This window comes from Dermacentor silvarum, chromosome 4 (assembly GCF_013339745.2).
Source record: "Dermacentor silvarum isolate Dsil-2018 chromosome 4, BIME_Dsil_1.4, whole genome shotgun sequence".
NCBI lineage: Eukaryota > Metazoa > Arthropoda > Arachnida > Ixodida > Ixodidae > Dermacentor > Dermacentor silvarum.
Genome location: NC_051157.2, coordinates 43630938 through 43648517, shown reverse-complemented (window position 1 = coordinate 43648517; position 17580 = coordinate 43630938). Strand labels below are relative to the sequence as shown.

At 46.9% G+C, this 17580-nt stretch overlaps 1 protein-coding gene across 1 annotated transcript; it reads right to left on the bottom strand.

The window, feature by feature from the left end:
• Positions 1-2232: 2232 nt before the first annotated feature.
• On the bottom strand, positions 2233-7701 carry LOC125939617 (phospholipid-transporting ATPase ABCA3-like). The gene is made up of 4 exons (XM_049666419.1): positions 7469-7701; positions 6431-6604; positions 5398-5540; positions 2233-2542 (listed from the first exon to the last, which is right to left on the bottom strand). Exons 1-4 carry the CDS (start codon positions 7699-7701, stop codon positions 2274-2276), a joined length of 819 nt encoding a protein of 272 aa, XP_049522376.1. The 3' UTR covers positions 2233-2273.
• Between the last annotated feature and the right edge of the window lie 9879 nt (positions 7702-17580).

The window sequence follows — 17580 nt, the reverse complement described above, 5'->3', positions numbered from 1 at the left end:
CTGTAGTGGAGGACTCTGAAATAATTTAAACCACCTGGGGTTCTATAACGTGCGCCTAAATCAAAGTATACGGGTGTTCTAGCATTTTGCCACCATCGAAATGCAGCCGCCGAGGCCGTTATTTGATCCCGCGACCTCATGCTTAGCAGTCCAACACCGTAACCACAAAGCAACCACGGCGGGTATGCACAAAAGAAACTGGAACGCCAAAGCATTTCTCCGCAATGTTCGGGAATTAATATCTCGGAACTGGTGCCATCCTGAGAAATAGAATTCCTAGTGCATCCGCCTTGCGAACTCCACGGCTAGAATTTGTAAATTGCAACATGGCCCGTAAGTTAATATGTTAAAAATCTAATTGGTGAATTTTTGTTAATTAGTCGAATATGCATTTCAATTTTTTGTGCAATTAATGACCGCCTCTTCGAGTAGACCAGCTCATGAACTAGAATTGTGCTATCTGCCATAGTCAACCTTTAAAACTTTTTTAAAGTGTATGCTGAAACACCCCGTATTTATGGCCTCTGCATGCAAGAGGCGATCTTTCCATCCCTAATGTGTAAACGTTGTAAATAATTAGAAGTTTTTTTTTTTGTCGCCAGTCGTGAGCATTGCCTACTGGAAAGAGAATCAATATTGAGACACACATGACTCACATGCTTTTCACACGTCGTTAATAGAAGACTCTGTCGAAGGGATGACTGAAGTCTGCAGTTTTTTTTTTTTTTTCAGGGTCAAAAAAGCCCGCATAGTAATTTGAAGTGAGGTGAACATACATCAACATATTCATTCTCTAGGCATAAGGTATCCATTTAGTTGGCTACCTCCTTCTCTTTAAAAAAAATATAATAAACTTTGTCCTGCGTATATATTTAAATATATTGTGCCTGTACATGGTGTTCTCAGCGGAAAGTTAAAAAAAATGTTGAAATGAGGAAGCACGGATGAGGTAGCCGCCGCTGGTGCTTCTAATGCGCTTGTCCTCCTATTGTCAGGATTTGCCGAAGTAAAGCGAAAGTATAAATTAAAAGCCGTGCACGTCCGCGCCAACAATGATGCCGTAAGCGTCTAGCCACAACAAAAATGAAAAGGTAGAGGCAACGCAAAAGAATCCTCAAATTATGTGGGTAACAGAACTCCGGTAATGACAGTTTAGGGGGGGGGGGGGGGTAGGCTACGTGTCGCCGGGGGGGGGGGGGGACTTCTGAAGGGGCTCGAGCACCCCCCCCCCTCCCCCAGTAGTCGGCGCCTTTGGGTGTTATGGACAAGGAAAAAGGTAATGAACTAGGAGAGAGCGTTGCGTCACGCTTACGTCACGCAATCAGGTTTGGCAAGCAAAGTCTCCGTGATGCCATTCCCTTCGCTTTTCCACTTGCAGTATCGGCAGTAGCGTATTCGCAGAGTTTTACATTACATGGCATTACATGGAGCTGGGCAGGCCATGTAATGCGAAGGATGGCTAATCCGTGCACCATTAAGAGTTACAGAATTGACACCAAGAGAAGGGAAGCGCAGTCGAGGACGGCAGAAAACTAGGTGGGGTGATGAAGTTAGGAAATTTGCAGGCGCAAGTTGGAATCAGCTAGCGCAAGACAGGGGTAATTGCAGATCGGAGGGAGAGGCCTTCGTCCTGCAGTGGACATAAATATAGGCTGATGATGATGGAGTTTCATACAATGGCCGGGATTGTTCGGTTTCCGGTAGTTTTTAATCGATGCACAATTGTTCGGATGCCCTGTCACAGCTCTTCCTGCAGTGCGGGAGCACTAAAACTTACCGTGCGCCCTGATGTTACGATGCCGTGTTGGGCCGATATTTCACAGTAAACGTAGCGCAAAAATAACTGCAACGTAAGACAGAGAAGCACACTGGACAGGCAAGGAGTCCTGCGTACTTCTCTGTCTTGTGGTGTTGCCGTTACTTTTGCGCTGCTTTTACTATACGAAGATCAAACAACTCGCCCTGTTTTACACTCTATTAGGCCGATCCGTTTAGGCTTTAATTGTGTTGATCATTATGCAATGCTCTCTCTTCTTTCATTCCTCCGTGGTTATGGAAGCGCAGTGTCTTCAGCCGCCACTTTTCGAAGTTGAACTTCTAAATGGAGGTCCGTCTATCAAAAGAGGGGTACATTTGCGAAACATGCATACACACACACACACGCACGCACGCACAGGAACACGAGTGATGGGACGGATGGGACGGATGGAATTTATTGGCGTGAACAAATAGCGAAGTCCTAGTAGCGGTGCGCGGGCGGCTGCGCAGGAGGTCTAACGGGACGCCTCTCTTGGAGACGACGCCGCACGACTGGAAATGTGCTTGCCCTCTCGTCGGGCGAAGTGCAGGAACACTTCGGTCAGGCTGACGTCGCTGACCACGTACTCGGAAACGAGGCCTTCGGCGCGCAGCTCCTCCATGCCAGCGAATAGCTTGTGCCACATTTGCGCCGTCACGTGGAAGCGAAGCAGGGCCCCGCGCTGGTGACGTCGCCGAAGCTGCGCGCCCGGGAAGCGCTCCTCCAGCGCTTTACACACGGAGTCTGCAGCCAATGGTAGAGCCAGGTACAAAACGGGGTGAACAGTGCGGGCGTCTAAGGAGCCTTCACGCTCCGCTCTGATTTCTTAACTCAGCCCTACACTGCTAGCGCACATATGAGCTAAAAAAAAATGTTAGAAAGACATTTAAACAAACAAACAAACAAACAAACAAACAAACAAACAAACAAACAAACAAACAAACAAACAAACAAACAAACAAACAAACAAACAAACAAACAAACAAACATCCCGTGTATAATTTAATGTATTACGTTCTCGCAAGCCTAGTAAGCATTTTCACAAATATAAAACGATTTATTTTTCAAATTTATAGACGGTTTGAGTAGTGCGAATGGAACCGCGCTCGAAATATTCGTTCATTTCTTGTTTTCGTTCATTTTTTATTTGGTCAATCAACGCTGAAAAATCTGCATGTAATTTAATGCGTTTGTTTATGCACTTATTTAAAAATGTTCACATCACACTGTGGCGGGCTCAACCACTATGCAGATAAGCTTTACAGAAAAAGCCGTGTCCGAGAGGGATAGTAGCGGTGATTAGAGCGTTCAGCATAAAACGAATGGCCGTAAGAGGACGTAGACAAGTAAATACATACAGATAGAATACACACGCGTATTAACGGTGGGAGCACGTGTCTGTGAAGAAGCGAGAGCTCTGGCGGGCTGATTTTGTCTTATACCCTCCACTGTCCCAGCGTCATCTCGCTTTTCTCGTTAGCGAATCACTGCACCACGGCCTGCACATGGATGAAATGAGTCGAAGATTCTGTATCAGCGCAATGTTCATATCATAGCGTATTGTGTTTACTAATGACAATTACCACTACCGCTCTACAAAAGTACATCGCTTTCGGAGCGGAGCCCTGCAACACAAATGCAAGGGCAACCACAATCTAATGATGCGTCCTTCTTGGCAATTTGTTCAGCAGGCCAGTTGATGGACATGAGAGAACGCGCTCGTCTATAGCTTCCCGCCTGTTGTTTTTCACAGCTACCCCAACTGCGAGTTTTTGGAACACGGAATTCACGAAAAAAAAAACAAAAACAAATGTAGCTGCTAACGTAACTTCCCGTGCAGCAATCACGCTGACTTGGGAATTGTCGGTATGTAACAAATAAGCGACAAAATTATCTTTTTTTTCTCTTTCTACCGATTTCCGTGCTCCGACAACTATTGAGGTCGGCTGTGGGCACAGGGCGGGAAATTAGGCTCTGCAAGTCTACACTGTGACATATGAAAGCAAATGTTCAGCTAGTGCGACAAGCTGGAACTAAGATACCAGTCGAATAGAATGTAAGCAAACAAAATACTCGTTTATGTGCGAAGACTGGAGACTCTTTGCTCACGCACGGCGGAGATGTTGACGTGACTACGTGCCAGCGCCATCTGAACAAATAGTTCTTGGATTCGTAAAAGACCGCTTAACAATAAGAACTGACTTTGAAGAGTATTGTGTCACTGAAATTTTGTTGGGTCTGAGGAAGGCCACATTGCTGAAGCTAGTTTCGAACAAGACCACTTTCTAATAGCGTTTTGTTCTATAAAGGGCACGAACCTTGACATGAAGGGAAACTACTTTATTGTACGCTCCCGCAAAACGGAGCAACCGATCGATCCGCCGTGTCAACCCACTGGGTGCTGCTGGTGTGCTTGCTACAGCGGGCTCGATTTTTGGATGCATCGGACGCATTCCCCGCTGCCGTGTTTAGATTTATCAACGTTAAAGAAACCTTAACTTAATCCGGTGTCCTCAAATACGTCGTGCGATACATTAGTGGAGCAGGGAGGCCCTTCCTCGCCTCACCCACAAACTGTCCTCAACTACGGTGCCTCCCAAAGCCCCAGTATTGATTTTGGGGAGTAAATTAAGCCCTGTGAATCGCTCAATAAAAAATTGCTGACTCTCCCGTAATCGAAAGTAATGTAAGCATGAAATGGCTACCGGAAAAGCAGAATGGTTGAAGATGATACCAGCCAGAATCTTAAAATGGGTGTAGTGCATGTTCGCAACGGCACACCCCACCCCACCACCACACCACACCGCACCCCACCACACCACACCACACCACACCACACCACACCACACACCAGCACGCCATACTGTGCACAGGTCCATATGAACGCTGCCCAGCTAGAAGAAAAAAACCGGCTGAAGGCGGCACGACAGGTAGCACAAGACGCCGGGGAGACAGAGCGCACTGCCCAGCTAAAGAAGAAAAGCGCTTGAAGGAGGCGCCACGCAGCGTGGCGCCATTTCGCGAGGCGACGCAAAACACGCGCCGCGGAACTCACGGACCGCTGGCGTTCAAAAGAGCACAGGCAACGCTGTCTCAGCGCCAAAAGATGACAATCAAGTGTATGGTGCCCTGTATCTGCCTTTTAAACGTCGCTATTGGAAATGCCAAATTAAACTTCAGCGTACTAGAAGTTGCAGCTTGAGTGATATTGTGAACAAACATTAGGAACTCGGAAACAATATTTTTGTAACTTGTTTGGGCACTAACTAGCGTATGTAATGTGGTCCTGTACAAAGGGCTGGGGGCCAGAGACCGCATTTTCTGAACTTTTGACTGGTTGTCCGGATGATCTCGTTTTATTCTCGCAACGATGCCCGAATAACGGCTCTGACTTTTGGCACAAGGTCAATTGAAGGTCGCAGACAACGGGAGCTAAAAGTATTTCGCGCTTAATACACGAAGTACGCCCTGGCTTCGCTTAGCCTGAGACCATTAGAGCGCTCAGTTAGACCATCAGAGCGCACATTAGAGCGCACAGCTAGAACATGTCTATACGGGCCTACCGGTTTTTTTTTTTTTTTTTTTTTGCATACACTCACCTGCATCCTGAGGCACGCATCGCGCGAGAATCGTGGCTCCGCGGCCGATATCCTCCTTGAGTTGTTGCGTGGAGCCGAGGCACGCGAAGCGGCCCTGACACAGAATGGCCACCCGTGAGCAGAGGGCCTCACATTCCCGCATGCTGCGCACCAGAACATAGCACCATGCATACTCAACCCAGCTGTACGACGTGCAACGCACATTGGCACATTGCGAGGAGATGTGATCCATGTACAGGGCAGCACACTCTCATGCGAAACGCATCAATTCGTATTAATTATCTCACGGCAGCTTAGATGAGAAATAAAAGATTATGGGGTTTTACGTACCAAAACCACGATCTGATTATGAGGCACGCCGTAGTGGGGGACTCCGGAAAATTTCGACCACCTGGGGTTCTTTAACGTGCACCTAAATCTAAGTATAGATGAGAAATAAAAGGTACGCAAGTTAACCGTCCTTTCAACGGACGGAAGGACCCACTGAGACAAACAGACTGGCTTGGCTGACTGACTGGTCGATCGATAAATCGATCGATCAATCGTGAGACTGACTTATCGAACGATTCATTGACTGACTGATCAATTGGTTGTGATTATAACAAGGGCGCTTGCCTATATTTTATGTCCACTGCAGTACGAAGGCCTCTCCCTGCAATCTCCAATTACCCCTGTCTTGCGCTTGCTGATTCCAACTTGCGCCTGCAAATTTCCTAAATTCATCACCCCACCTAGTTTTCTGACGTCCTCGACTGCGCTTCCCTTCTCTTGGTATCCATTCTGTAACTCTAATGGTTCACCGGTTATCCATCCTACGCCTGCCCAGCTCGATTTTTTCTCTTAATGTCAATGAGACATAAAATATAGGCTGATGATGATGATAACAAGGGCACTCGTGGAATTGACGAAGCGCAAAGAGCAGCAGGATTGGAATATATCAGAACAGTCACATTATTCTGACCCAGGTGTTTTGCTCGCGTGTATATATAGTGGGGGTTCCGCAAGGTGAGCAGAGGAAAGGAGTGTGGCTTACCAGTGCGAGGTGAGCAGTATGGAGAGGTCGAGGTTCTGCTTGACGGCCGTGAGGATATTCCAGATGCGCCTGCGCGCCTGCGGGTCGACGGCGGCCGTCGGTTCGTCCAGCAGCACCACGCTCGGGTTACCCACGAACGCCACGGCCAGGGAAAGCTTGCGACGCGTGCCGCCGCTGGAAACGTGGCCGATTTCAAAGCACTCGTACATCACACGCACGACATTCTAACGCTGTCACGTTGTCTCGAGCGTCCTTTTCAGGTCCGCTTCTCTCTGCTCAGCGTGTCAAGAGATTACCCAGTCAACATGATTGGATCTCCGCATAAAAATATACGACTGAAAGAACGCAATCACATGTTCAGGCAGCTCTTGTACACGATGCCCCTGACGTACTACGTAATGAACTTGCGCTGGCAAGGCGCAGATACTACGCGCCTTTCATGAAGCGTCTGTATTCGCGGCGATGCGGCGTCATCCAGCATGTACTCGCGGAATGACTGCTGTTGGCCCACCAATTTTGGTGCCCACCTTTAGGTCTTTTTCCGCCTGTTTCTTTGTCTTTTTTTTTTTCGAGGTCAGACATATGACGTATAAGAGGCTTCGTACAAACGGCTTCACGAACCAGTGCAAAACGCTAAGTACAACTTATTAACGCATGTAAAACACACACTACACAAAGAAACATGAACAGGAAGAGCACAATTTGCACTCGTCCTGCTCATATTTCCTTGTGGGGTTCATTTGTGCAGAATATCATGTTAACGAAAATGCGCCAACCAGTTTTCGAATTCCGACTCAGATAGTCGCGGAAATGTGACCCCTTTTCCGTGACCACCTGGAATTTCTCAAAAAATGAACACCTGAGGTTCTTTAAAAGCGCATGCTCCAAATTATGGATATATACATAAGTCTTAGCATATTCCGGCACGTCGCGCCAAGCTTGATAGCTCGTGCAGAGCAGCAGAACGCCGTAGTCGCTGAACCAGGGCATATATTACCGGTTGAGCCAGCTTGCATTTTGTGCATTGAGTAATCTTACCTGTATTTCCCTGTGGTGACGTCAGCGTACTGCATCATGTCAACGAACTGCAGCGTTCGGTCGATGACCGCAGCCAGGTCACACTCCCGGATGCCCCGGAGTCGGCCGTAGAGCGCCAGCATTTCTCGCCCAGTCAGCAGGTCGAGGGCCACGTCCGTCTGCGGGCAGTAGCCGATCCGCGCCTGGTACTGCGCAGACGCCACGGCGCCACTCCTCGTGTAAGCCACGAACATAGATATTCAAAGTTCCTAAGATATGTACTGTCGTCATCACTAAAATCGCAACTACTCTTGTACAACATGCAGGTGGCGTCCTCGTGCAAATCGCGCCTCTCGCAATGGTTCTCTCGGTGCAAGAGAAGCCAGTCTAGAAGGTCATGCTTTGGTGTACTGCAAGAGCTGGAAGCAATTGATGGAGCCCGAAACACGTCATGGCTGCCACGTTTCGTTCATTACCTATACAAATCTGAATAAAAAGTACAGCTTGTGCAACAAGAAGTTCTCCCACGTCAGCGCAAACGTCTACACATCGTATATATTTTCGCGCGTCTTTCGTTGTGCCTAGCGATATCTAAAGGCTATCACTAAATGATGGCGATAAGGATTTTTTTTTTTGCATCCGGTTCGAAACGGAGCGACGACAAATAGTCATCTAGCCTGTTTAATGTAATCAGCTAGGTTTTATTACCTCTACTGCAGTCTAGCCTTTTTCCTAATCTTATCTATCTTCATTAAACATATATTTTTATTGTACTGTTACCAATGCCTGTAATGACCCCAGCTCTATCGATCTCTTTCTTGCTCTATTTTCCCCACCGATACTCTAAACGTCTCTTGCTTATTTTGACCGCTGACTAGTTAATGCTTCCATCCGCTTTGAATCCCAGATCTTCTGGAAGGTGGACGTCTTCTACGGTTCTTGCTGGGTGAATATATTGTCATTCGATTACGATATGCTGAGTCGTCTCCCGACTTTTCCTGCCTCAGGCACACGTCTCATCATGTTGCTAATATTTGTTCCGGAATGTTTTTGTCCTTGGGCAGCCAGATCGGGCCTCAAATAGGAAGGCACTGTCCCTTTGTGTTATCGTGCAGATTTTCACTCCCGATTTCTTCCTTGTCGTATCTGTAAATCTGCACGGACTTTTTAGTTTCCATACTTTGCGTCTAATTTAAGGACTCTGTTTCTTTTTCTATTAGAAGACTCCTGGTTGTCTACTTACACTTTCAATTACCCTGTACTTCGTTGCCAACGTTCTTAACGTCTTCCTCCAATCCGTGTCCACACTTTTGAGATATTTGTGCACTTTAACCACCCGTATTTTTCGTGTAGTTTTTCAGTCTTTCTTCAAAATTATTTTTGCCCCCAATCGGCCCACCAGCATTTGGTGAACTTCCAATCCCGACACGATGCTCTATTCTAAGCACAAAATGGCATTTTCGAACGATAGCGCTGGCACCAGTACTCCTTTACTAATTCCTCGCACTACCTCATGTTTATTGTAGCCCCCAAAGTGCTCTACGTTTCACTACAGCTACACTCCGCTTCCCTTTACTCCTCAAATTACCTAGGTGGACGTTTGAGTTATTTTTTTCTTCGTAAGTATACATCCAGGTATTTATATTGCTTGACTATTGGTATGACTTGCTTAGCATCGCTGCGACATCTAGCAAGCACGGCCAACTCAACCTGAGCAGGTATGGACTCAATTAAAGAGACCTATTGTGGAGCAACGCGCCATGCCGGAGATTTCGTCGGATAGGCAATGCCACAGCATCTATACAAACTTTACGGTTATCTCTCACGCAGTGGAGCTGAGCTCGATTCCCGTCCGTAGTATTTTTTAATTTTTTTGCGAGAGGCTGACGCTGTGCGCTTAACGACACATTTGCATATTTTAAAAATTGGGTAACGTTGCATCAGCAGCTATTATCTGTAAAACCTGATGATTTGCTGCAGGAACTATGATTGGTTATGATACTATTTAACAAATTCTAACCACTTTCGACATAGGGGCACAAAAGAAAAATCTTTTCAGAAGCGGGCGCGTTTGTGGTGAGAAACGGTATGTTTGACGTTTGCGCATGGTCGTGCCTTGCCAGAGAACACGATGGACAAACAAGGATCGAGACATCAAGACGATCACAGTGCACTAACAACTGAAAGTTTATTTCTCGATTCGTGTTGAACGCACTCTTCGTCAAACCAATCGTGCTCCAGCATCTTTGCCATCTCGGCGTATCGAGCTTATGCTGTGAAATATGCTATACGCCCAGCCCACTGTGAATCCTGAAGTGAGACGCTATATAGCTGACAAGCAATGACCCGAAGATACACATCAGCACTAGGGTACAAAAAAAAGAATGAAAAGCAAAACTACTGCGTGTACATGCCAGAATTCCGATAGGTAGCAGACATCATTTTTCTGATAATATAACAAAGGGTACATTGACACAAAGCAGCATATAAATAGACCTTCAGTTGTTAGAGCTCCTTCTGATCGTCTCGATGTCTCCGTGTACTCTGGCGCCATTTTCAAGCCACGGAAAACCAACTGCAGCCCCAAAATATTCGACCAGTGTCATGCTCGTGCGATGCGGCCTGTGCTCACACTCGTGCTCAGACTCGTGCTCATACTCATGCTCACACTCGACCAGTGTCACACTCGTGCGATGCGGCAAGCACTCGCCTTTCTCCTGCTGGTGGCAAGATCTGCGTCGCCGATGTAGGCGTTGCCCGCCGTGGGGACCAGGTCTCCGGCCAGCATGCGGAACGTGGTGGTCTTGCCAGCGCCGTTCATGCCGAGAAGGCCGAAGCACTCGTGGCTGTTTAGCGTGAACGAGAGGCCGCTCACGGCCTCGACGCCGCGGTAGCTCTTTCGCAGCTTGTCCACGCACAAGACCACCTGCACCCGCTCCGCGCTTAATTACTCTGCTGAGCGCGAGGTGGTGGGTTCGACAACCAACGTACGCGCAATGCAAGAAAGTCCGCGTGCTTAGATTTAGGTGCACGTTAATATATATATATATATATATATATATATATATATATATATATATATATATATATATATATATATATAAGAGAGAAATTCTTCAAGCTACCTTTAAAACTTAAAGAACTTGAACGATGCTACAAGGTGAACCGAACAAGTGGTATGAAACAGAACAAGCGTTTGATTTCAACAGTTTCGACCGGTGGACCGGTCTTCATCAGGGTTTACAAAAAAAAAAAAAAAAACGCCACTTTGGCACTCACAGCGAAGACAGCAGAGAGCGTGCCTCGTCGTTCTTACATACGTCAAACCGAAAGGGGTAGTGGTGCCAGTGATTGACTCTTTCTAGGCGCTTTGACAGATTTACAGCAGCCTTATTGGCAACGATGCAGGGCAAGAGGAAGGCGGAGTCCGATGTATGTAGGGTAAGGAGGCCAATGGAAAAAAAGAGGGGGGGGGGAGGGGCATAAGTCGGAGAAGGACAGACGGGCGGAGAGTAGCGGTAGCTAAGTTCCTGTTGCCAATAAAAGGCTGCTCAAAATCTGTCAATGCGCCTCACGCCGCGAAGCAATCGAGCTTTTTTTTAAATTTTTAACCTTTTTGCATTCTCAAAACATTGCTTAGCGGCAGATGTACCATCGATTTAGCCTGAGGGCTTAGGTCGTAAATAGTATTTTATTTACTTTTCTTGCTATGGCTTCCGGGTTCCGAAAGCTGGTTCGCTCAATTGCTTCTTAATTCGCTCATTTTCGCTCTCTCTCTCACGCCTCCCCCCTCCCCCCCCACCCCACAAACACATACACACGCACACACACGCAGCATAGGTCGCAAACTCGTCATGCCTTTGCCGCAAGGGGGTCAGACGTCTCCGTGCGGCGTCCGTGCGCGACGACCTGTTCGACGCGAGCGCGCTCCTCCTCGACGCTGCGGTGCTCACCAACCCCGGTCGCGACCGCGGCTTGGTGAGCCCGCAAGCGCGTAACAAGGCTCCCCACGAGGCCGGAGTCGATGAGCGTGACGAGCGAGAGGAACGCCACGCCCACCAGCAGCATGAGGCAGACGTCGCGGCCGGCACTCATTTTGTCCCACGTCAGGCAACCCTTGGACAGGATGCAGTCGTGGCACTTCTCTGCACGCCGCGGTAGATGCGCTCTCATGATGCTGCTGCTGCTGCACATTCAAAAGCTTTGGCCCCCAAGTAGTCCAAGTAAGCCACTCTCACAAAAAAAAATGTTTGTTATTTAGGTCGTCATGCTTCTGAATGAACAATAGTTCCTTCAGTGAAGTTCCTTCAGCCAATGCTACGCGCGTCGCGTTGATGGAGGTGGAACTAAAAATAGTATAGTATTTCGCCAGTTAGCCGTTAATCCGCTTTCATACGCGACTCCCGCTGGGAAGGAAAGGCCACAATGGGACAACCCCGGTTTCTTACACGAGACATTCATCCGGTTCTCGTTCCTGGTTTACTGACCCGACCTGTAGTTTTCACTGCACTGCACGGAGTTAATGAGGCGAAGTTTATACAGGCGTAACTACGTACGCTGCGTGTATGCGGGAACGCTATGCCGCTCAGTGCTGGCTGTTCGACCTGCCGTAGTGATAGGATTCCCAAGAACTGAAGCGAGTGAAACAGCCGTCCGTCACCGCAAGCGCCAGATATCAGGAGATGTCCTTGCTGTCACACCACTTGCGGCGTTGTGGTTAAGAAGTCACGGCTGATGTGCAACTACAGACAACAAAGGGTCGCGCACATAAAAGAGCTTCTTACGCTAGAAGTGTTCTTAAGATCAGATGACAATCAGTCTTGATATTGGACATAGCTAAAGCAGTCGGCCAATGGCAAAGAGCACTTAAGAACGAAAAAATTTCGCATAGAGCAATCATTCGAATGCGCACGTATTTAGGATGCGTGTCCCTTTGCCGTAAAGCGTAGTCTGCTCAAGTCTCGAACAGACGACACTCGTTGATGTCATTAGACGTAATGAGCTCATTCTTGAGCGCAGCCTTGAACGCAGACCGAAGCGGTAGAACGCGCCGCTTCCAGCTAGTTGCGTCTTGGCTCTTCATGTATTATGCTTTTCCGGCATATTTGAGTGCACCAACTAGATTTCTTGGTGCTTCATCATCAACATGGTGGTTGCAGAGCGCTCCGGAAGTGCTGCAGACGTGATTCAAGAGGTGTTAAGACAACAAGCAGGTACAAATTGCGATAATCAGGGTTTATTATCAACACTGGTGTCCCCTTACGCTCACAGTAAAGCTCATTCCTGTCTTAACCATCGCCCGAGATGTAAGAAATTACCGATCAAAGATGGATTTATTGAAATGTATTCTAAAATGTACTCTTTGTAGCGAAAGAATTAACACATACATTTCGAGATGAATGAAAATACTAGTCTTAAATGATACAAAAGATGTGTATAAGACAGCAAATCGAAGAACATGATAGGAATAAAGTTCACGTATTCTTTCGCTTATTATTCAGACACGACACTTCAGTTTCGGAAAAGCAAGCTCACCCGGACAGCACTCAACGAATCGATTTAGATGATCCGGAATTTTATCAAGGCCAAAGTTCTGGCAGAAGAGGAGACGGTCAAAAGTTGACATGTAGCGACACATAACACTTTCTTGCGAAATCTGTAAACGAAAGAAAACAAAACGCACTCATCATTGTCAGCAGAGATTGGTTGTGACAAATTATGACAACAGTAATAAGAAAACTGGAACTTAATATTGGCGGGATATAGACCTAGGTACTCGGGAATAAGACAAGAAACACGAGCAAGCCGTAATAATGCGTTTATATTTCTGGTTATTATTTCGCAACGGTTTAACAGCATTGTGCTCATCGATAGTATACAAAATAAGCAGGAAAATTCTTCAGCTAGTCACAGGGACAATAAATAAAGAATATCCGTGACCACATTAGATGCAAAGTATAACTCCACATCTAAGGCTCGCTCTAACGCGTCTCTGAAGGCTGGTAAAAAAGCACTCGCAACTTGAGAAAAGCGTCGTGCTGACGTCCGTGAAGCACGATGGAACTCGAATGAGATCTAACGGCTGTCAAAACAATACGTCGCCATTTTCGCTATGTTCGGACAACATCATGCTGACTGGTTAGAAGAAAGATTGAGCAATGGGCTCTCTTGAAAAAAAAAATTGTCTGTTTCTCAGCGGATGCTCGCGTTCGGTGAAAAAGTAGCTCGCACCTTCCGCATCCTTCAGTACCTTGGTGCTAAGACTTTGTGACGCAACCGTAGCACTCTCCTTCCCCACGCTTTTAAGGAATTGGGTGATTTGCACACATACACAAATCACAATAATGTATTTACACCGTCATAGAAATCACTCTAAACGTTACTGCGCGAAAAGCTTTATGCCTGATCGCGGCCACTCAATCGAAATCAAGTAACTGTAGCTTAAGATTGCAATGTTTATGAAATCTATATACATGACCACCGAGTCACTTGATGTCAACTCACTTGGAGGCAGTTAGAGATGCCCCAGGCGAGGGAGAAGCTGGGTATGCCCCTGAAGACCCACAGGGCGGTGTCTAGTCCCGTAGTGTCCCTCGTTTCGTTGTTCGTTGGTTCCAGCAGTGCCGGCAGCAAATATAGCAGCGACATGCTCACGTTCAGAATCATGCCTGCAGACGCAACACACGATGACGATGAATGCATCGGTCGGCTGCGCCGCGGTCAGCATAGTCACACGAAGCCGCTCTTTCATTCGGTAGTACTGCGAACGGTTCTTGCGCCGTGGAAATGTACGCCGCTTTCTGAACTTTTATTTTGAGGACTCGTAATAGCTGCTTTCGGATGACAATGTATTTTTGAAGATAGAATGAAAATCAAGAGTAGAGCCATTAGAAGCATAAGTCCTTTTTGTCAGAACCCTGTTTATACTCCTTTGGCGAAAAAGAAAAAAAAAAGGTTGTTTATTAGCAGATAAAGTAAATGCAGAACTTTCCCTTTTACATTTCACGCCGCCTACGCTGGCCATCTTCTTCTTCTTCTTTTTAAAGCAAAATTTCCCAAAAGTTGGTACATTGGGTCCTTGCTTACTATGGAGTGCAGTTCATCTCTTTTTTATTTTTATTGTAGACCATTAACTGGCGCCAGGGAACACTGTCGAAATCTCTTGTGCCGCAGAAAAGTGATTCACGAAAGCGAAGGGGGCATTGACATCTGTCTTTCGCTTATCAAGCTTCCGCTCGCGGAGAGACGACCTATTTGTAATAGGATATCACTAATCTATATCAATGTAGGCTAATGCAGTGTTTTTTTTTTCAGTGTCCAATTAAAGCAGCTAGTACATTCTAGTACAGTTAGGTTAAGCAGATGCACTCCTTGATCGCGCTCACACGTCGTTTGCTGCAGTCTGAGTTAATGTGCATGTGAAACGGCATGTGCCAGATACCATGCGGTAGTGAGGGTATCAGATGATAGGCAAGTGGTTATAGCGAGTGCGTGCTCTAAGCCAACAAAGTACGAGAATGAACCAGCCGCTCGCCAAAGTGCTCCGCCTGTACCGAGCGGCATCCGCTCCCGTGTTCCCAGTCATAAAGCTTGTGACTGTGCCTGAGTTATTGTTCAACCAGATGGCTATAGGGGTGTCTCTGCATTAGCATATAAGGACACATGCGAGTCTTACCGGCGACAATGCTGATACTTGCGATAGTCACGTATCCCGTCGACGGTTGGTCGCAGACCAGCGAGACGACGTACGCAAGAGGAATCGACGCGCACCCGTAGCTCATCATCAAAGCATACAGAGAACCTGGACCAGAGGGCGCAAAAGTGCATTCGTTACGCAGCCACGATTCTTCGCGAATTTAACCAACGCATAGTTTCTATAAATAATATGAAAAATTATGCAGCAGGCGTTAGCCATAGCACGACCAGAAAAGCGCTAAGCTTTACGCGGAGGGACGTGCCGTTTTGTCCCGCTATGGGCAACTAGCGCTGAAACTTAGCCTGCAAGCAGCAGCGCCGTAACACGGCCTAGCGAGCAGAGAAAACAGTTTTCAGTAGCACATGCTGCGATGGAATTCGTTAATTAATATTGTTGTCGTAAGCTCTTGAGAAAATTAACATTGCCTTAATATAGATCATTGTGTCATCAAAGACGACGAAAAGCAACCGTCGAGTGCGATTCGAATACCGCGGAATGACATGAAAATATATAGGATGTAGCCTCAATATCCCAACCTACCACACGATTTTACATCTTCAGATCTCTGTTATTTCTCAAAGAAAAGCGTTTTCTTTTTTTTTTTACAAATAGAAACACGAGAAGATAGTAATTTTCTCCACGTACGTGGAAGTTCTGCCTTTAGCTTGTAACTGTCGTATTTACGATAAGAGGTCGGGGGTTCTTGCGTTTGTAACATACCAGTGAGTAATAAGAATCGACATGAAAAGCGATTATGTCCCTGAGCTATCTTCAGATCTCAGGAATATACATATATACACGACTTGAAGTATAGATGAATCGAAAGATTGTGAAGTGAAAAGTTTGCGCGCTTCTTTAAATAACTGTTTATTATGTCCACGTCTTTGGCGGATGCCCGGCCGGGCTTCGGCCGCAACGTCAACATAATAAACAGCTACACATAAACAGTGAAGACGACATAATAAACAGTCAAAGTTTTATACATATCTGGCCTGCATAAGCAACATTCAGCATTTCCGTGCCAATTAAATAAATTCAAATAAGAAATATCGTCGAAGATATACTTTATCAGCCTTAACTGACTTCAGTTTTGACCTTCAGTGTCCCTTTGGGCCTTTGCACAAGCTCTCTGTTTACGCTCACCGATATTCATGCGATTAAAAAAAAGAAAATTGCTTCGATTTGACCGTTCGCATTGAAGAGCATTGACATACCCATCGTGGAGGCGTCCGAGTATAGCTGGTGTCGGTCGAAAATCAGAAACGGGCTCAGGAGCACCATCGAGCAGAGCGCGTGCAACTGCCAGGTCGACAGCGAACGCTGAGCCCCAGAACGCGGCTGAGCTGGCCCCGCACTGTAGCTGAAGCAGCTTCACGTTGCGAACGCGCTCCTGCGACCAGCACGTACGTTACGCCGTAGTTAACCTGCCCCGTAACACTAAAGAAAATATCGTAGTCTTCGGTCGACGGGCGATGCACTGACAGGGATAGCAATAAGGTTTCCATATGTGCAGCCTTACCCACGCTCCCCCGCCCAAGTGACCGAGGAGCGAATGTCCTATCACGTGACCGTCCCATTTTACTCAAGGCGAGATACCGACCGAGTAGACACGCCAAAGTCAGGGGAGGAAGCTAAAGAAGGCGTCGCTTTAATAAACGAATTATGGGGCGCTATAGCGCAAAGCTATTCCAAACTGTTTCTATTCCATTTCCACAATAAGAATCCTCCACGACTGGTCAAACAGTTTATCGGGCCACCCCCGCTTCGCCTATCTTTCATGCGACGTCACGAAAACCGCGAAAGCTCCCTATTTGATATGACGTGTACACACTGAATTACAGATGATTACACCAAACAGAAGAAAAAAAAATTCTTTCCAATTCTACGCCTTTCTCAACATTAGCCTTCCGCGATTGGTCAAAATGTTTTCGGGCTGCGCCCACTTCATCTGTCTGTCATGCGACGTCAGGAAACCACGAAACCTCACCACGTCAAAGCGACGCACACGCATTGAAGATACATTATTATGCAGAAAAAAATAGCCGGAGAATGTCCCGTTTCGACGGTCATAGAGCATGTCTACCCACCGATCACTCTGGCACAAGCTACTCGGAGCTGCCGGGGAGAATGGATTTACTTGGCTATAATGAAGAAATTAATGTGCATGGCATTATAACGTTGTCGAGCCTTTTCAGCCCGTATATACGACATCTGTCTGCCCATTATTGTTCGCGGAGGATCCGTTTTAAGAGGCATTGTTAACCTTCCATTGCACGCCACCACAATTTCCGACCAGCCCCCGCAAGCTAAGCAAGGGGAAGCGGGTCAATTGCAGACATCAGCACCACCCTCTTCATCTGGTTATCTACTTTCACTGCGATAGCTCGGTCCTACTTAAATCCTCTCCCATTCCGCGTTCTCCTCGCCTCTTGTCAGC